Source organism: Ambystoma mexicanum, chromosome 5q, assembly GCF_040938575.1.
Source record: "Ambystoma mexicanum isolate Mex_15411 chromosome 5q, UKY_AmexF1_1, whole genome shotgun sequence".
In the NCBI taxonomy this organism is placed as follows: Eukaryota; Metazoa; Chordata; class Amphibia; order Caudata; family Ambystomatidae; genus Ambystoma; species Ambystoma mexicanum.
In genome coordinates this window covers 1,294,816,038-1,294,837,362 of record NC_090933.1, presented here as the reverse complement: position 1 = coordinate 1,294,837,362, position 21,325 = coordinate 1,294,816,038, and the positions used below count along the sequence as shown (strand labels likewise).

The 21,325-nt window shown below is 46.2% G+C and overlaps 1 protein-coding gene across 2 annotated transcripts in view; it reads left to right on the top strand.

The window, feature by feature from the left end:
* MROH1 (maestro heat like repeat family member 1) overlaps nucleotides 1–21,325 on the top strand; it is a 2,813,132-nt gene that overhangs the window by 950,591 nt on the left and 1,841,216 nt on the right. For both annotated transcript variants that reach the window (XM_069621886.1, XM_069621885.1), the window contains exon 18: nucleotides 19,922–19,974. In XM_069621886.1, the coding sequence (XP_069477987.1) occupies nucleotides 19,922–19,974 (53 nt within the window). The remainder of the gene's footprint in view (nucleotides 1–19,921; nucleotides 19,975–21,325) is intronic.

Here is a 21,325-nt window from a genome sequence, read left to right as displayed (position 1 = left end):
CTATTTGAGTCCACAATGATTTTGATCGCTCTGGACTGGGTCTGGAGAATGTGGTACCCAGAGTTATGCCCTTCCTTGTGCCTCTCCCATTCGAGAAGACAAGTCCTCCATCCAAACCTCATCAGCCTGAACCTTCATGCATGGCTCATGAGAGGTTGAGGTATAAGGAGCAGGATTTATCAGAGGATGTCTTGGAATTGCTCTCTCAGCCTAAAGGCCTGCCAACAAATCCATTTATGCTTGCAGGTGGCATAGAGTTTCAGCTTGTTGCCAGGAGAGGGAACTGGACCCTTTTACTTGCTCCACATCCCCTGTTTTGGATTTCCTGCTGTTTGGCACAGACGGTGCTGCAGATTTTGGTTTTAAGAGAACCCTGAGCAGGGCTTGTTTCAATGGATTGCTTTTCTCCTACAGATTCCTCATCTGATAGATATCCTCATCTAGCTGTCGATCGGTCTTGCTCGGTGCTCGATCATCTGCTCCGGACGTGACGGCAGGCATCATATATATGCTGCGTCACTACACCCCATAACTCTGTTGCTTTTTTTCCACACGCTTGACATGCTGCTTTGAGGAACCCGTTTTTTGACAAAAATGTGTCAAATACTTCTAAAAAAAAAACCTCGACTGCGATGTCAGCTCCCTGGGTTTCAGGCTTTAAGAGGTGCGCCGAATGCCATTCCAAAATGTCAATGACCGACTCCCCACAACGTTTGTCTGTGGTGTCTAGGGAAGGATCACGACAGAGGGAGGTGTGTTGTGCTCCAAAATGCATTATTAGTACTTGCGTGAGCGGGCCACCAAACTTGCTTTGGGCAGCCCGTCTTTGAAGTCCCTGGCGCGGATGATTTGACCAAGACTGAAGGGCCCATCCCTGAAAAGGAGAAGGAAAAGCATGAACGGAAGGCCAAGAAGCAGTCCCTTTCGAGGAGCCACTCTTCCTCATCTTCGCATATGAAGCAGCACCACTGTCGTCGACACAAGTCCAGCTTGTCAGAGCAAAGTAAGCCCTCGACCAGGCAGACCACTCGAAAGGAGTGGGAAGATTTCAAGAGCCAGATGCTAGCTATGTTTAAAACGCATGCTGCTGCAGGTGTGGGTGCGCCCCGCAAACAGCAAGCCTCGATGGCGGAAGCGGTGCTTGGTACTCCTGACACCCTCACACGCCAAACCATTGGCGTCTGAGAATCCTTCGGGCTTGACGCTGAAAAGGGCGCAAAAGCCCTCGATGCCTGGTCCTTCCTGAGGCCATCGACGCTGGCGATTATTCTGTCGGTGCAGAGTCCTTTGAACCCTCTCCAGATCAGGATTCTTCAAGTCCATGTTGTCTATTTTCAGCGTTGACCAGGGCAATGATCAAGGGGATGTCGATCCCATATAAACTGGGGCAGGTGGAGTAGATTTTAGGCGAACCTGTTGGCACTGGCCCAAGGGCTGCATGATGCCAGCAGCCTGGACATGTCTCCAAACCTGAAGCTCCAACAGGGTGCTAGTGGAAAGGGTGGTAGACACCCTAAGTCTTAAGTCGGTGTCAGTGCCTACTCTGGCCTACGAACTGACGGACATGTTGGACGAGGGTCCTGTGAAAGAACATAACATGGCACTCAATCCGGCAATTGATGATCCACCTAGCCTCCTTGTGGCAGCATCCCAGTTCCATTCCCCCAGTCAGCTAATCCTTTGCGGGGAAGCACAGCCGGCAAGAGGAGAGCCATTATTTCTGGCTTCTCACCCTTCTCTGGAAGGGCTTGTGGTGCAGGCAGCCACAATATCCACCAGACCTGCGTCTTCCACTTCTAATCTTCCCCATAGATAGAGAAGGTAAGAGGTTGGACGCAATGGCCAAGAAGGTCTTTACTTCTGGCAGCATGGTGTTGAAAGCCACCAATGTAGCCTGTGGGTTCGCAAAATACTAATTTGTTTTATGGAAAGCTGTGGCCCATGCAGCGGAGTACGTTTCAGAAGGTGATTTGCGGGGATGGATTTTTACAGCTGGTGCAAGATGGTAAGGAGGTGGCCAGGCAGTTGCTGCAAGCAGGCATGTACGTGGCTGACTGCATGGGCTGTTTTATGGGATCGGCAGTAGTCTTGAGGACACGAGCATATCTTAAAATGTCTGGCGTCTCTGCAAATGTCCGGAATAGGCTACTAAAAGTGCCTTACAAAGGAGAATTCCTTTTTGGCCAGAAAGCTGGCGACTCTTTGGAAACATTTAAAAAGAAATTGCTGGGCCTAGCTGCGCAGCCGGCCAAATCTGCCATCGGCATTGCCTCTAGAGGCAGAGGCTAAAGGCACTTTGTGCCTTACGGCAGAAAGGCGCAGCTCCCACAGACCAGGTAGGGGCAGAGGGTCTTCTAGAGGCCAGCAAATAGTGGCAAGGGCAGCTCCGCCCTTGAAGCCACTATGATTTCCCCTCCCACAACATACCGGTTGGTGGATGGTTGGCAGAGCATTGGCCCCAGTGGCAGGAGATTACCTCTGATGTCTGAGCTCTACAGCTCGTTCGGTGGGGTTATTGCCTGCTCTTTTTAAGAAAACTTCCGGACAGACCCCCACCTCCGCCATTCCAACCGGGACAGGAGTTCCAGGAAGAACTGAGCGCCCTGTTGAAGGGTGCTGTGGAAGAGGTACCCCCTGAGCAGAGAGGATCCGGGTGGTATTCCTGTTATTTCCTGGTGCCCAAGAAGGAAGGAGGTCTACATCCCATTCTGGACTTCAGGGCCTTGAACAAGTTCCTGAGTAAGGACAAATACAGGATGGTGAAGCAGAGAGAAATTCTCCATGCTTTTGAACTTCAGGACTGGCTAGTGTCAATAGATCTGTAGGACGCTTATTTCCATGGGCCAATACATCAAAATCCCGGGATGTTCCTGAGGTTCCTCATAGTGAACAAGCACTATCAGTTCAAGGTGCTTCCCTTTAGGTTGACCTCCGCGCCAAGGGTCTCCACCAAGCTCATGGGGGTAGTCGCTGCTCACCTCTGGAGAACCAGGGTCTATTTATTCTCGTACTTGGACGACTGGCTGATCCGAGGTAAGTCAGCAGGACAACTCTTGTCTCATCTGGAGGATACCTGTCTGCTACTGCATAAGCATGGCTTCTCCCTGAACTTGAAAAAGTCACAAGTTCCACCATTCCAGAGGCTCCAGTTCATGGGAGCATTCCTAGACACTTGGGGAGGGAAGGCTTTCCCTCCAGAGGAGAGAGCCAACAGCATAGCACAGATGTATTTTTCTAGTGCCAGAGGCAAGGTTGCTCATGAGATCCCTTCAGTGGCTCCTGAGAAGTTGGTTGTCCCAGTACCCCAAAGCCTTCACGGATCCCCCAAGGGTGTCCCGGTCAGTGCTCGATGACCTGACCTGGTGGACCGTCGGCAGCAATCTCATGGTGGGGGAATCCCTTCTCGTCTCCGTGGCGTCGGCCCCTAGTGGTCATGGATGCGTCTCTTAAGGGATGGGGCGCTCACTGCCAGGACTTGCAGGTGAGCGGCCTTTGGTCAGCGATGGAAGCCAGGTGACACATCTACAGGCTGGAGTTGCGAGCCATCGGGTTAGCCTTGAGGGCTTTCGCCCCTTGTTTCAAGGGGAAGCTTGTCCTGATTCTGACGGACAATACAGTGGCCATGCAGTACCTGAACAGGGTGGTGTGCACTCTCTTCCCCTCTGCAGATAGGGGTTGTAGCTGTGGTCCTGGTTGCTGGAGAACCAAATCTCGGTCTCTGCAGTTCATCTGGCAAGGGGCTAGGAACAGCTTGGCAGATGCTCTGAGCAGGCAGAACATGGTGTTGCACGAGTGGGAGGTGTGCCAGGAAGTTCTAGAGGAGGTATTCTCTCGCTGGGGTACCCCATCAGTGGATCCGTTTACCAAGGAATCCAACAGAAAGTGCAGAAGGTTTTGCTCTAGGGAATTCCCAGGGAATGCCCCCCCCCACCCCCTGGGGGACGTGTTTCTGGTGGGTCGAAGCTTCACTCTCCAGTACGCCTTCCCTCCGGTTCCCTTCATCCTATGGGTTCTCTGGAGGTTGAAGTGGTTTCTTGCAACCATGATCTTGATCGCCCCGGACTGGGCGAGGAGAACTTGGCACTCCGATCTCTTGGATCTGACCATCTGTCCACCTCACCGGTTGCCTTGGCGCCTGGATCTCCTGACCCAGTAGGAAGGTTGGGTGCTTCATCTGAACCAAGAGTCCCTCAACCTACATGCGTGGATCTTGAGAGGATGAGGTATGATGACTGGGACCTCCCTGAGGAAGTACTTGGGTGTTGCTGGCTGCATGCAGACAGTCTACCAGGTCATTTTATGCTTCTAAGTGGAGATGATTTGAGGCATGGTGCAGGGAGCGCATGATTGACTCCATCTCTGGCCCCACCACTGCAGTGATGGAGTTCCTTCTGCCACTAGTCTTAGCGGGCCTTTGGTCACCACAATCAAACGATATTTGGCGACCTTGTCTTTGTTTAAAAGGTCCATGGATCAAGGTTCCTTCTTCACGATCCCGGTTATGGCCGAATTCCTGAAGGGCCTAGTAAATATGTTTGTGCCAACTCTTTGTTGTCCCAGACAGGGATTTGAATCTGGTTCTAACGTTCTTGATGGCATCTCCGTTTGATCCCGTGCATTCCTTTTAATTATGGCTGCTATCCTTGAAGACGGCCTTTTTGGTTGTGATTACATCAGCCAGGAGAGTTAGCGAGCTTCAGGCATAGTGTTGCAAGCCCCCGTTTCTATGGTTCTTTCCGGAAAAGGTTTCCTTTAAAGTAAGACCTGGCGTTCTTACTAAAGTGGTATCTGAATTATGCCTTTCTCAGGCCATAGACCTAAGAGGAGTAGCGGTTCCATCGCTTAGACCCCAAAAGAGCCTTGAGCTTTTATGTCGCTTGCACATCAGCGTTCCGGTAATCTGACCAGCTGTTCGTGGCCCATTCTTTGTTCAAAAAAGTCTACATGTAACGAAGCACTCTATCGCAATGGATTATCCTTTGCATCGCAGAGTGCTAATAATCTGCAGGCAAAGATCTTACTTCCGGCATCAGGCCACACTCGACAAGAGGTTTATCAGCCTCTATAGCCTTACAGAGGGGAGTTCCCATTAGGGACATTTGTTGTGCGGCCACATGGTCATCCTTGCACACATTTACCAGACAATATTGTCTGGATGGTGCCCGCGGGTTTGACACACGCTTTGGTAGGGCAGTGCTGCAAAATCTGCTACTGTAGCACTTTCTGCCCACTTCCGTCATCTTCAGTGCTTGGAGAGACTATCAGATGAGGAATCTGCGGGAGAAAAGCAATCCATTGAAGGTGAAATTATTCACCGTAATGATCTTTCTATGGATTGTTCTCCCTGAGATTCTTTATCGCCCCTCCTTTTCATCCCCGCTCGGAAAGCTCTTACACCTTTCTAAGCGAAGAGACACCTGGTGATGGCTCTGATGTGACGGGTCATATCTGGCTAGTAGTTTGCTTTAAAAGATATTTGTTAAAAATATATATTTTTCATAGATTCTAAAAAGCTTTGTTCCAAGCTTTTTCATTTCTGGGATGAAGTTTTTTGGAGGCTGATTAGCTTGATCTCCAATCTTTCCTCTGCAGCGTTCAAGCACAGGGAAAAAAGGGGTAACTTAGGTATGGTGCGTAGTGACGCAGTATATGTATGCTGCCTGATGTCACGTCGGGAGCTGAAGATCGAGCACTGAGCAAGGCAGATCGATGGCCAAGTAGAGGTCCACTAATGCCCCCTGTCGAAGAGTTTCCGAGCAGCAGAGCTGGATGAGGATATATGTCAAAAGAGGAATCTGCTGGAGAAGAATCCATAGAAAGATCATTACGGCGAGTAATTTCTCCTTTACACGATTTCCAGTGTCATGCAACTTCTTTGGGGATTTCAGAATCCGTATCCCCCCCACGCCAGCCTGTTCTGACTTGTGATCTGAATTTAGTTTTAACATTCTTATGGGATTTCCCTTTCAGCCCCTTCATTCTTGTTCATTAGGATTACTCATATTTAAGGTGATTTTCCTTGTCCCCATTACTTCCGTTAGATGAGGGATTGAGCTCTATGCATTATCGGTTAAACCTCCCTTTTTGGCTTTCTTCAAAGAAGAGATGTTGAGAGTGGGATCTTCTTTCTTCACGAAGGTGGTCTCCGATTTCCATCTTTCTCAAAAGATCTATCGTCCTGTCTTTGTTTTTCCACCTCCTCATCCTTCCAAGGCAGAGGAACCATTTCATGGGCTCGACCCGGTGCGGTTCCTCTGCAACTGTCTCTTGGACAAGGGAGACCAGGAAAGATGACCAGCTTTTTGTTGGTTACACTGGTGCTTGTGCTGGCAGGGTTGTGACCCTACAGACTGTCAAGGTAGATCCTTTGCATCCCAGAGTGCTATGATCTAACTGGTAACGCTGTGCCTGAAGGTCCCAGGGCACATTCAACCAGAGGGCTGGCTGCCACTTCGGCTCTGCAATGTAGATTCCCTGTACTGGATATTTGCTAGGGGTCTGCTTGAGCTTTTCGGCACACGTTTGCAAAACATTAATGCTTGGATGCTCAGTCAGGACAGGATGGTTGTTTTGGTAGTTGTCTTTCAGAGGTTTGTTTTAGGTGATATCCTTTCTGTCCTCGGTCTTCCAGAGCTACGTACTGCTGTGTGAGTATCATAGATGAGGCGTCCGTGTGAGAAAGGACTCCATTAGAAGAACAAATTACTTACCTCTTGGTAATGGTCTTCCTGATGGATGTTCCTCCCACAGATTCCTCATCGCCCTCCCTGCCTGCCCCTCTTGATGGATTGCTAGTGCACCTTGGTTGTGCCGTCCCTCAGCATTAGAATGCTAGGGGAAAAAGGGTGGAACTAAGGTCACAGTGTGTGGCGCCACAATATATACTGGCCCGACATCCTGTGTGGTGCGGAGTGTGTAGACACATCAGGTGGGGCTGAAATGGAGCCGTGCAGCAACCACTCGTGGTGTTAAAGTTTCTGCAAAGCCGCTACACTGGGAGTTGGGTATCATAGATGGGGAACATCCATCAGAAAGAACATTACCAAGCTGTACGTAATTTGTTCTTTAAAATGATTGTCTTTTGAAAAAAAGCTGCAAAAGGATGTCTTATTAGTATCTATGGGCCCATTAGTGACCACAAGGACAATTTTAGTCTCTTCGTGGTGGTTCAACAGCGTTGAACTGGCTTCTCAGTACTGTGCCGGTCGAACCTAGTACAAAAGCGCAGACCCATGCAGGGAGTCAGCATCAAGTTGGGTTTGATGTGAAGCTCTGTGTGGTTTGAGCAGTGAAATTCGATGAGTCGGTCTGACAGTCGAGCTGGGCTCGATGCGAAGATGATAGCAGTTTGGTGTGTTGATCATGATGTAGTTGTTCCAAATGACATTTCGAGCTGTGAGCTTTTTGTTCCAACCGGGCAGGTGATGTGTTCTGCTTATGCGATACAGCAGCAAACTGGTTTGATGCAGCAAAACAGCGTTTTAAAGTGCAAAGTGTGTGTAAAAGGCAGCACCGAGATTCCTGCATAGTTTGGAATGCCATTGACCCGAGGGCTATGCTAATCAGTGGCACACAGGAATCTATCTGTTTTGGCTTGAGAATCTCAATCCAGTGGCTAAGGGACTTTATAGGTCAATTTCCCATTCACTCTGTCCGGGGAGGAGCTAGCACCTGCAGGATTCCTTCACCTCTGTTGAGGAGCCTGGGCACCGGTGCAGCTGGCAGAGAGTGCTGGCCTCCAGGTTGTGTTCCTGAAACTCCAGTACACAACCCCATGTCAGGAAGAGATGCGTGCAATGCCTTTGGGAGGGGAGGGGAGGGGAGAGGGGAGAGGCAGGCATACTTTTGGAGGGCCATTTTAACAGCTGCCTTGTGCAAAATCAGTCTCGTGTCATGTCTGACTTTCAGACATCTAACAGCAGTCATGCCCAATGTTCCCTTTGGATGGCTAGGGGACAGAGTTTCTCTGCTTTGTTTCATCTTCCTTCACCTCACAACTGGAAACGACTGCTCACCCAACAAGATCCAAACAAATTCTTCTGGTTTATTGTCCAAAAGGAATCTTAGGAGTCGGAGACCCCTTCCTTATAAAGGTAACATTTGCAGGGGATTGGATAAAAGCAAGCCTGCTTAAAGTGGTCTAATCCCTAGCAAGTTGACTTTCTGGCATCATATCCAAAGTACTCATTCCTGCAGGAAGTGGAGGCCCACAGAAAACCAAGATTAAAGAACCCTTCCTCCAGTCCTGTCTGCTCTCTGACTATTCTAACTCTGCTCCTTTCCCAAGCCTGCAACTTCAAATGCCCATTGGTATGCAACACTCTGGTGTGAGTCTAGGAAAACATGGTTCCCAGGACCGCTCTTGATGAGTTTCCTGGGCTGGAGATGGGTATCCTTCAAAGGATTTAAGAGCATGCTTTCCTGCATATTGTCACGTTGGCTGCAGCAGAAACGAGTCAGTCTGGCTATGAATCCATATAGACTTTCTATAGCTGTTCTGAGGTCACAAACACAGATCTGGCTTTAATGTGCTATAAATCGCCATACCGATACCAAGGTATGAATTATTCATAGAGATTACCCTGCCACCAGATGAGTAGTCTGTACACTTATTATGGTTTTGGATCTGCAGGTGTATATGCTACCTTTGTCTGCATTGACATTTGTGTCACAGCAGCAGTCAAACCGGTCACCTGCGACCTTTGAACCTGCTCTGTGCCACTGAAGAGCAGGAGCTGCAGAACAAGAGACTGCTTCAGCAAGGCACAGCTGTTCACTGGTTTTGGCATGGAGTTTTCTGAAATGGTCTGTTTAGGAGGCCACCCTTTCTGAGATGATTTCCTTGCATCATTTTATGATTCATTTTTATTTTGTTTTATTTTATTTGCATTACAATTGAATCAACATTTTTTTTTTTTAGCAAAAAAGAAAAGATAGCACAATTTAGAATTTGCAATTTATAATATTAAACGTTTTTAACAACTCAAATCTCCGCAAGAGTTTCAGTCACAAACTTAAACACCGCGATTACATGTTTAGTTTTTCGTCCTGACTTCAGGGACGACCACCAGCCTTCAGCATCGGAAAGCGCAAAATCAGAAAACAGTGGTCTAAAATGTGTTGAGCAAAGGTCTTTTAAGGACAGACATAGTGTCATCAAATGAAGCAGTGATTCCACTTTTGAATTGTCTTTGCATTGCCGCCAATGATTTTCCGGGGATTGACCCCGAATTGCTTGAATCTCGTTAGTAGGGTGTAAGTTCAGACGGGCTCTCGGGAATTGGTCCCTGAGCCGTTTGTCAGGAAACTGTTTGAGGTACTCGCAGACTGTTAGGTCTTTAAACCTCTGGTGGTAGTTGAGCTACCGATTGGTAACTGCTGGCCCTCTCCAATGTTAAAATCCATTCGTTGCCTTGGAGCTTTTTTACCCATGTTGGATTCGACTGCAGTTGCTCTAAGGAGCTGCCGATGTCTTCTAGAAGGTGCATCATAGTTGAGTGCCATAGAGTCAAGGTTAAATTTGAGTCGGATGACATTTCCTTGTGCACCATTTCCTAAATTGCTAGTCGTGAGGGGTTATGGCATTTCCCAAACAGGCCAAGTCTGTTCCAGTCCACCATAGATTTCAACGAGTTCAAGCCCAATTCTCTCACAATGATGCCAATTGGAGTGGACATGGGAACACACACTACCTTCTTCCAAAAACCCTGTTTGAGTCGATTCCAAGGGGAATCAGGGAGATTAAACAGAGCTTCTGCCCCATACATCACAACAGGTACCACGTTGGCTCTTTAGTACTTTACTACCGGCAAGATTGAAAAGCGCCCAAACTTTCGGTGCAGTGCTCAGACTTGACTGGTTAAAGTTTTCATCTTTCTAGGAAGGTAGCTTGACATTGGTGCCGCGACAGTCGAGTTACTCAGCCAAACCCCCAGATATTTGAAAGATTGCAGCTGGTCAATTTTTTCCCTGTCTATGAACCAGGAATGACTATTTTTCGCCTTCAAGCCGACACCGAAGGTCAGAACTTTGGTTTTCGCCTTGTTGATTTGAAGGTTGTTTTTTTGGATGTAACAGTGTAAGGCATTAAGTTATCTTTGCAGCTCGACCGGAGTCTGATCGATTAACACTATGTCGTCTGCATATAACAGGCTGGGTAGCTGGACTCCTACGACTGTTGTGGGGGGAAATGATCTAATAGCCGAGAAAGCCTTCGGCATATCCTTCAGAAAAAAGTTGAAGAGTGGAGGGGGCCACGGGCACCCCTTCTTAACTCCTCTGTAAGTTCTTATTTTGTTCGGAGGGTCCCAGGTTTATTCAATCTTACTTTTAAAGAAGTGCCGGAGTGCATAGCCATGATCTGGTGGAATATTGGTCTTCGGCAGTTTTTCATTGCCAGTTTTTACCATAATTTGCGTCCGTTGATTTGGTCAAATGCCTGGATCAAGTCCACAAAAATCATGGAAATCTTAGTTTTATGAGGTCCTAAATTCCCCTTCGGCATTTGAAGTAAGAGGATGTTTGTCAATGTACCCAGGCCTTTAGCAAAACCAGTTTGAAATTGGTCCAAAGCTCTGATCTCCCTGCACCACAGGTTGCACTGGTCCAGGATAATAGAGCTGTAAAGTTTGCCAATGACGTCAAGGAGAGCGATAGGGCGCTAGTTCTTTGGGTTTCTCCAGTCGCCCTTTTTGTAGATGGGGACCACTATCGCTCTCCCCCAAAAGCTTGGCAATTGGTGAGAGATAGCTATTTGGTCGAACAAGATGGATATGAAGATAGCCCAGTCGTCGGGAAAATCTTTCAGCATACAGTTCGACAGCCCGTCAAATGTAATGAGCCAGGGTTTCTAAAACCTTAGCAGTCCCTCTTCTCTGACTCACATGTGAAACTTTAAGGGGGATATCTTAATTTACAAAGATTGTGAAGCAGAGTATAACGGTTGTGTAGAACTGATGGCTAAAACCTCTGTGTCTCCCTAAAAGTGTCAATGAAGTGGTTTTCCTGCAGGCCACAAAATGCTCTATATGTGCACATAGAGAACATCGTGGCTCTTTTATTCAAGGTGTTCATGTTAATTTGGAGTTGTAATTCAAACTATTTTCATTTAGTCTCGTATGTTCCAATCAGAATTTCCCCATGATTGTCTGATAGCACCTTGATAATCATACCCTTTGGCCCGGCAAGTGTGAGAAACCTCAAGGTGTCTCCCTCGTTAGTCCCCATGGATCTGTCTTCATGGTAGCCAGGACACGGTCATCGCTTTTGGATCCAGTTCCTGGGGATGGATCAGTGTGGGAGGATCATCTGGATTAGGAGACTTCGGGTGGTGGAAGTGGGACACCGAATGGTGAGATGCGGTATCCCCTTCCATGTAACACCTTTTCCCCGTCCTACAAGGTAGGATACCTAGGAACTCAACCAAGCCCCCCTTTCCCTACATGAACACTTTCTCACAGACAGCACACTGTGAGCGACAACGGTAACACCAAAGCCGTATACCTGACATGTCCCAATACAATGGTCAGGCAAGAAGCACACACTGAGCGAGGCAAAACACACAAGTGAAACGGCAGTTCCAAGATGGCAGTTTAATACAAGGAGAAAGATGGCAAGACCAGAGAAGATTGCACAGAGGGAAGTGACCTTGACCTGTAAAGACTGTTACTTTTGTGAACCTTGGAAAGTAAGAAACCTAAGACCAGGTACGAAAGCTGATCAAACCTGCACAGTGTGTCTGAGGTACCGGGGGCTCTCCCACATCAATAACCAAGGCGGGGAGGAGCGATTGCCGCTGTGGTACTGTTCTTGGCTTCTACAACAAAGCAGTGTCAGTAAAGACAGCACAGCCAGTGAGTTGGAGAGACTGTTACCAAACCAGCCTGTGTTTTGAACCAAGGTTGCAAGCGGCAACATTGTATGAGGATAAAGAAAGAGAACAATGTTTGAGACATATGTGACGAGCGACACAAATATAATTGGAAACCAAAGGAGTGTCTGAACTTTGGGAAGCCAAGCAAAGATACCGTAGACAGTGTTCCGTCACCACGTGGGTGCTCATTCGAATGTCTCTGTTAGTTATCCAACTGATGCTAAGTGGGAGTGAAGTGGCCCTGCAACGGGTCAATCTAAATAAACCCTGTGCACATTCGAAAGTCTTTGATGGTTTAATGAATGCTGCAATTGGTCCGAGCCCATCTGAGGGAGACTAATTGGGGAAAACAAAGGGGCTCGGATCTAGGCGGAGGTGAATCCGGGGTAAACCGTGAGTCACCCGAGAGAGAATAATCTCTGAAGATTGTACAAAAGGGGATCTGAGCCCGGAAGAGGGGGATCCAGGGTGAACATACAAATTGAATAGTGGTAAAAGGAAAGTAACTTTTTGCATCTTATTTGTTTGTACATCAGGCTCCCTGAGTCGAGAGACTTTTAAGGAGTAGAGAGACTTGGACACACAGTCCTGATGCTGGTACCGGAACTGAATCCTCGTGCCCCAGAAGCCAGAGTGTGTGCTTTACTCGAGTGAACTACCTTGCCCCGTTCTGAAAACGTGGGAAGGTTGGCCGATGGCCTGCACATCCTTGACATATCATTTGGTGAACACTTTTCTTTTTCATGAGCACTACCCCACACTATTTGTAAAATAGCGGTAAGGATTGGCAATAGGTTTTTTAGTATAGGCCCTTTTATTTTGACAAGACTCCACTAGGACTGCATTATTATTATTTGATGGTAGTACCTTGCTCCCATCCGTACATTTAGGTTTAGAAAGGCGTTTCACACCTTTTCGAGAGTTCAATGAACACCCTTGAACTGTGGTCACTTGTCTGTCTTACTGTTGATACAATGCCTTCTCACACAAGCCACCTTCCTATCATATTTTGTTTCTTTTTTATAAAGACAATATTGGATTTCTACTTTGACCAGCACTGAAGTTGTTTTTGTAGGTTAATTGATTTCCCAAATTACTTTGTAGTGTTATTTTTATTTTTTTATTTTTTAAAGGCAACATGCTCTCTGGTCAAGTGTTGTGACATCCTGCTCATAGGAAGAAGTATTCAGTGTGGAAGAATGTAATGAAGGTACCCCTGATGAAGTAGGGCTAGAAAGAAGTGATCTTCCTTTCGAACCTGACTTGGCTTAGTTGTATACCACCGAATGGTTTGCCTTTGTATTCTCTCTGGGTTAATGACTTATTGTGAGGTTTTGGGTAAGGTTTGCTAACATTTTTGCTGCATTGTAGCAAAACATATTCTTTTTCAACAGATGGAGAGTTGCACAATTTCCATTACAGCCATATATATATTGTAATAAATGTTTGCTGAGAATTTGTCATCCAGCACTGTAATGCAGCACGTGTTTCATTCTGTGCAACCTCTTTCAGTGCAAGGAATTGAATATGGTTTAAAAATAATATCAGTATCAACATCCAGTGAATGTCTTAGTATGGCAATCTTGTATAAATGATAAGTAATAGAAAAAAGGGGATACAAAAACATGGACAGAAAAACAAAATAAAACCTGTGATTAGATACTGAAACACTTCAAGAAAATGAAACTAGAAAATGAAATTGCACATGTGCAATCTAGACATTTCAGATAAATTAATGAATGATTTGTAAGTTATGTAAGGTAGGTACATTATTCTTCAGCATTGGATCTTTCATAGATTTACATGGGGTTTGAATATTCCCTGTCATCAGGCTGGGAATCTACATTTATAGTTTACATTTACATTTTTTTAAAACTACTGTTGCTTTAGTGCTCTTTTACAGTTGATTTGGATCATGCCCCCCCCCCCCCAGCCAATGGCCAGGTCCCTCTTAGCTCCGCCAGGAGGCTATCTTCAGATTTCTTACTGCATGTTTAGTTTTGGGAGTCCGCAAAAGATTCTCTTATTCATTTAAAGATTATTTTGACAAATCTTCATTCTTTTCAAGAATTTCAGTGTTCAGCAATCCGGTTCTTCCGTCGGTCGGGTCCCCACATCCCGTTGCCTCCAGGTGGCTGTTTGAGCTTCTGTGGTTGAGGGCCTGTTGGTGTCCCGCTGACGTTATGGCAGACTCCAAGGCTAAGAAAAGCCTCTTCAAGGCGTGTCCCACCTGTCACCTGAAGAATGTCTCCTTTAAAGACCATCACGATGACTGCCTTTACTTGAACCACAACATCAACTGTTCATCTGACATTACTTCTCTAACAAGATGTTCAAGGACCGTCACAGAAGGTTGGTGATTTGGTTGGACAATTGTGCTATGTCCTCTTGATTCGGCCTCTGTCCGAAGCCATCCCTCTCTCTGTCACAGCAGACCCCTGAAGCATACTCCCTCTTCTAAGAGGTCGAGGTCCCACGAAGAGTCTTCCCATTGTAAGAGGGGATGTAGGGACATGCCACCCACGCTCTGGCTGACATTTCATTGACCATGTCGTCGTCGTGGCCGCCATTTGCACCTTCTTTGCCAGCAACTAAGTCTTCATCGTGCCCGAAGCGCTCGTCCATGATTTGTGCTGCTCCGTCGACTTCCTCTTCGTGAATAGCTACTAAAATGCATCCATCGATGACTCCATCTGCCCTGTCAATGCCACATTCGCCGATGGCTCATAAATATGTCAAGTCCTTGATTCGGTCTACAACTTCGTCCACGGCTCTGACTACTTCGTTGTTGACAACCTGGTTGACGGCGCAAAAACCTCCATCGACAGCTGCCACGACTACCACCACCTCTTCCACGACCAAGGTGCAAGCCTAGTCATCTACCACCTTCTCTACTTCTAAAGGGGCCTCCCATTCACGGGATTCTGCAGGGACTGCTACTTTTGTTCCACCAGTACCTACTCGTCCACAGGACCTCTTATCCCATGAGTCTTCATTGATTTCAGACAACATTGGTGCAAATTGATTTTGGTGGCCTCGGCCTGGCTGAGCCAATTCTGGTTCTCAGAAATCCTCATCGCTCTTCAGCATCTCCCCATCAAGTTGCCTCCACTATTCAACCTTCTGTCCATGGACAATGGAGCAGTGCTGCACCTCGGCCCAACCTCCCACATTTTGACGGTCTGGCTTTCCTATAATTTGAACAGATCCCTATGCCTCCAGACTGTTGGTATATTCTTGCTATGGCCCAAGCATCCTCTACCATTTCATGCTATAAAAGCAACTGGAAACGCTTCAAGGTTTGCTGTGCTCCCCTGGGAATTGACCACTGCTGTTTAAAAGTACAGGACGGCTTGCCTTTGGCTCACTGTAAATTGGCGCATTCCTCAATCCATGTACACCTTGAGCCATATCCAGGTTTATTTGTTCCCCTGGTATGTCTTCTCTATGGTCTCCCAGACTCATTAAATAATTACTCCAGGGTCAGTTCTATTCCCTCCTTCCAGTTCGAGCACTGGCATCTGTCTGGGAATTGAATGTGATCCTCTCCAAGCTTATGGGTCCTCCTTTAGAGCCCCTGCACAAGTCCATTCTGAAGTCTTTGTCCTGGAAGCCTGCCTTTTTGGTTGCAATCACCTCTGCGAGGAGAATGGGGGAAATCCAAGCTTTTTCATGCAAGCCTCCGTACATTGTAATTCATAAGTCCAAGGTGGTTCTTCGGACAAGTCCTACTTTTATGCCAGTTGCTTACCTGCTACTCCTGTTCTCCAGAATTGCTATCTTTCATAGCTTCACATGCGACCCTCCCGCCTACTCCACATATGGCTCTTCTTGTCTCATATTGCCACAGTCACTTGCTGTTGTCAAATCTGAAGATGGCCTCCATGGGTGGAGTTAAGGGGGACATGTCTATTGGCTGTAGGCAATATGGCCCAAAACTACTCCAAAAGAGCACTAAAGTGACAGTTTTAAAATGTAAATATAAACAGCTTTTATTCTTACCAAGGATTCCCAGCCTGAAGACAGAGTATTCAAACAGCATGTGAATCTATGAAAGATACAGTATAGCAGGTTTTCCTAATACTTAAGACTACCTATGCACAATTCAAACTAATTTTAATTATTTCACTTACATATATAAATACAGTCAACAATGAAAAAGATATAGTTCTATGAAAGATACCAATGCTGGAAAACAGGAGTTACAGGTAAGTAACTTATTCCTTATGATCTATTACATTGAACGCAATTTTCTATTGTGCATTGTTGGTAGTATATTGTCACATATGCTTGGTGCAGGACATAAATTAAGTGCACCCTTCTCTTATGCCTTTTTTTTAACTGCGAAAATTAAGAATCACATGTTCCGTGCTAAGATTGTAAGAGGATTGTCTGCCTGCTGCTTAATGTTACATTTCATACAATTATCTCATTGTGCTATACTGGGTTACATAAGGTATTTGGTTGTGATGTCCACCCGTTTATCACTAATTAGCTATGTTCTTTGTGGCTTAAAAGGAACACAATATTATGATAGATTGGTTTGCTAATAATCAATACTTGAATTGTTAAAGTAGATGTTCTGATCAAGCTGAAATGTGACGAGCTGAAAGTAACATTTTTAATTGTTTTCAATCCCGATTGGTTGTGAGTTAGAATGATGTAGCTCAAGCATAAAGTAATGTTGGACAGAAGAGATTGTTGCTTATTGTTAGATTGGATTTCTAAACTCTGCTCTGGTGGACATAAGTTTAGGAGGCCACCCTTGTTAGTGAAACAGGGGGCACTTCTGGGAAGATAGCCAGACCAATTCAAGGTAGCTTGGAGAGCATTCAAGGCTACATTTCAGGAGGAGTGACGGTGATCGGAGGTCTTTGATGAGCACACACAATAAGACACCAAGAATTACCATTAGACACAAGTATGTGTAACGCTTACCTGAACTATGCAGGAGCGCCCTGGATTGGTATAGGTGTTCACGAGTCCTCACAATATAAGTCAGATGGATTCTGTAAAAATGGAACGATGACTTAATCTTTCTAATGTGTCCAACCTATTTAACCTTGCACAAACATTAGATATCATAGAATGATTCTGCTTACAAAACAAGTGGAAGGCTCACCTGGGATTTTAGATTAAAGAGCTATCCATCCTGCTCTGGTGCAGGGGCGCTAGTTTTCTGTAGATAGATGAAGCTCTGGAGCAGTGGACCCTTTCCTTTGTAGTTTTAAATGAAGCTCTAGTGCAGGAGTGAATTCTGTAGATTAGATGGAGCTCCGGTGCAGGGAAATGAGTTCGGTATATTCACTGAGATTCCGGTGCAGTTCTGGGGATCAGATGGAAGTGGCTGTCATTGAAAGTTAATTGGGAAAATGAGGGGAGGGAACTGAGAACTAGGAAGGGAAAAAAGTGGGCGTGAAATAGATAGTTATTGGGAATATTTTCTGACCGTAATCTAGCAAAACCTCTTAAACTGTATGGTCTAACTGGTTGTAAAAATAATAGGGAAAGAAGCTAAAATGTAACTGAGAGTTAGCCCCAAACGGAAAAAGGTCTAATGAGTATTAGTATATTTTCCCAACAATAATCTTGGGCACAAAGCGTAAAACTGTGGAGAGTTCCAACCAACTAATGCTATACGGAACTAACCGCCCCCAAACGGCATTCACTAACTCTACAGAACAAACAAATGCCATGGAGAAATATGTTCATAAGAATTTTACACATGGAGATAGGTTGGCAAATGCCCCAAAATAACGGTACTTGCGTGAGCTCTGATACTTCTCAGCCTCACTGCGCAACGACACCTGAGGGAAGAATGTCCCCTGTACGACTGACAGGAACACATGAGGGAAATGTTCTGTAAACTGCGGACGGCAAAAATATGAGAAGGATGGAAATAAAGGGGGGAATTAATAGGCTGGGAAATAAGGGAAATAAAACTGAGAGGAGTACTAAAATACTGTGACTAAGAAAACTGAGGAAACACGGAACCGCAGTAAGCGTTGCACTGCGGCTGCAGTCAAGAAAGCGAAGCACGGGCCTCCAGGGGGGCTAATAAAGCTGGATGCATAGACCTGCACGGTTAGTTTTCCAGGCATTAAACTGACGGCCATGATAGGGAACCAGGAAGTTATATTTCCTCAATGAGAAACCGTTCAAAACCTATCTAGAGCAGTAGTCCACTCATGCCAGGCTAAGGACCAACCTTTTAAGGTGTTCTTTTGGGAAACTGAATTCAGAATCTTGCCCGTGATCATGACAGTATGTGAAAATATACAATTTATTGGGCCCAAGAATAAACAGAGGTGAAAAATGAATGTGCAGTAAAAACACCACTCAAACACACTTTGTAAAATATACACAGTCACTGGTGCCAATGCGATAAAGGTCTAAACTCCGCCAATGCCTGTAAGGGAAAAGGGCAGGCAATCTTTATATCATAGATAATCTTCTGAGATGGACAACCCTAACTTTACAAGTCCAGCTCTACAAGGAATGGAGGCTTGTGCGCAATATTCAATGCGTGGTAAAAGCGCTCGGTCGTGCGTAAACCTACAAATACAGTTTCTAAGGAGCTGGCAAAGTTAGGGACAGGATTCTGAAGTGTGAAAACAGATTCCAAGAGGTAGAGGAGATCTGCTGCAATGAGCAAAGCTATTCCCAACTTTCACCTGACTTTAGGAAACGGGGGCTGCCCAAGCCAAATAGAGGACCGCAAGGGATCCTAAATGCGTAAAATGTAATGGATGAAAAGGGGCTACTGGTAAGTGGTTTCACTACTCAACACCCTTAGCTTGGTTTGGGTCCAAGTCTGGCAGGTCTGGAGAGGGTCGTCAGAGGTTCGGTTTTCCCACCCTCAGTTCGACGTCATTGTGCACAGGCGCTGTGGGTGCAGGTCCGGATCCGGTTTACAACAGGAGCTGTTTCTCTCATCTCGGTTGAAGAACGAAGAAAGCACTGATGCAGCTATTCTCAGGGCACAAGATGGAACGCAGGAGAAACTGCTTTCAGCGACCGTCACTGTTGCACAGTGACGCAAGGGCAGTGACGCAGTCTCGCTGTCTAACGCAACCTTCTCTCTCGCAGCCCAAAGCAGCTCGGATGACGAAATTCAGTGAAAATGTGCTTTGCATTGCAATCTTGAATTCCCCAAAGTTTCGAGACAAAAAAAAGATTTTCCTCTACGGGTGCCAAGGTGGAAGCTGGACAGTCCATTGGATGGCCCAGCAACACTTGCGAACAATCGCTTTTGCAGGGCAACCTGGAGGCATCGAGAGTGATTATTCCCACCACTCCAAAGGTTCGAAGCACCTTCGCAGGTCTTCTGAGATCGAACACATAGCAGGGCTCTACTGGGACAACAGTGGACTCAGGATGCCAACCTTCTTCAGCACGTCTCCGGATAGTCCTTTGTTCTACTCGGCTCTTGCGGATAATTGGTTCCGTCCAAAGTTCAATTTGGACCGGTTACTGATGATCTGGTCTGCATTCAGGACCCCTCCTCATATCTACAAGTCCGGGGCACGAAAAAGCTTCTGCTGCCACTAGCCCACTTCTCAGCACATTGTCCAGTCACCAAAAATTGCTCAGTGGAGCTCTAGGGCCCCATAACACAAGAACCCCATTGCGCGATACTATAAGGTACTTTGCGCAATGATAATTGTTACCAAAAGTGGCAAAAAAAGTCATAAGACTAAGAGAAATAAAGTTTCTCAGTATTGACAGCCTGAAGGACGTGTCAGTTTCCCCGTAACAATGAGTGAAAGCCCAGGGGGGGCGCAGCTGAAGGCTTTGCTCCACTGGCAAAAGTCAGGTCAGGATGCTGAAACAAAGCCAAAAAGTTTGGGGTTCTACAAATATAGATGGAAAGTTTCCTTTAGAGAGAGTTTTCTCTAGCGCTTGTTTCTTGGGCAGTTTGATTATCAGGAATGCAATTTTTGTGCACCATGGGAGTGGCATATGAGGTATAATTTTATTTTTGTGTAATTACATTTTTGTATAATGTTAAAGGCTAAAGACACACTGGTTTACTTTCTTGTTTTTTAGACAACACTGAAAAGAGCCTAGTGCAGAAGGAGTGGGAAGACAAGCTGCTCCAGGTAAACAGCCTTACTAAGTACCACAGTCTTGCCCACTAGGGATCAGTGTGCCATTCTATTGAATAAATCTACCAGACCATTTATATGTATTTGATTTGTAAATGTATCCTACTCATTTTATTTTGAAAGTCTCTGTGACCTGGTCTTGAAAATGTCTTTTAATTGTGGTTAAGTGAACTTTATGAAGCCTAAATTAACACATTTCTCAAATTGTTGTATCTGCTGATTGAAAGGGTAGATTTGGACGTCATTGTCTTTAAGTTTACCTTACAGATCTCTGAATGCTCACCTGTTTATCCTACAAATTATTCATCTATGATGGCCTTATCCCAGCGCAGCTGTTCTATGGAACATTTATCTTTGCCAGGGGGTGCAGCGCGGCTACACGTTGGCTCTGTCCAACACCTCTGCGTTCCTCACATCGGATATGTCTGGCCCAGTATATATAGCAGCGTTCTCCCCAACCCCCTGTGACCTCTGATACTTTTTTTTCTGCAGTACTCTGTTTGCTAATCTGGAACACGCTTTTCGAGCTTATTTTAAATTCTTTTCGCCATGCCTACTCCCTTGGGCTTAAAGCAATGTGCGGACTGCGGCCAGCAGATGTCCGTCGCAGATCCGCACCAGTTTTGTCTAGATTGCTATGGCAAGGACCACAACACCCAATATTGCGGGTCAATCCAGTCCATGGACCGGAAGGCCTTCTGGGACCGAGCGGCAAAGCGCTTCACATTCATCCACAAGGTGAAGGGGGCGGGTCTGCAGTCTCGTTCATGGTCGCATGGAGTGGATCAGCGCTCAGAAGAATTGCCGCTGCCACCCAAGGTAAAGAAGCAGCAGCATCAGAAGAGTTCCTGTTTCCCAAGTGAGTCCCTACACCAGCATTCCTCTTTGAAGAAGGAATCTGCTCCAGGTAAAAAGTCTAACTTCCTACTGCACCTCCTCATAGGTACTCTGCCATTCCTCTCCTTCCCTCAAAAGCTCACTGTCTGCCAAGCCCTGGTTCTCTCTAAGTTGGACTATTGTAACAGCCTCTTTCTAAATCTACCGGCCTCTACTCTCCGCCCTCTATAACTTATCCAGAACAGGACTGCAAGACTTGTCCTTGGCCTCAAGCCCTGTGATCGTATCTCTCCAGCTCTGAAATCACTCCATTGGCTCTCAGTGGATGCAAGGATTAAATTCAAAACCCTCTGCATCGTCCAAAAGGCTTTCTGGGGCCTGGGGCCAAAATACCTTCAGCTATCCCTCTGCAAATACCTCCCCTCTCAAGCTCTTCATTCCTCTAACTCCCTCCGGGTCAATCGTTTTTCAAAGAAACGAGCTGCGGGTAGATCTCTATCTTCGGATG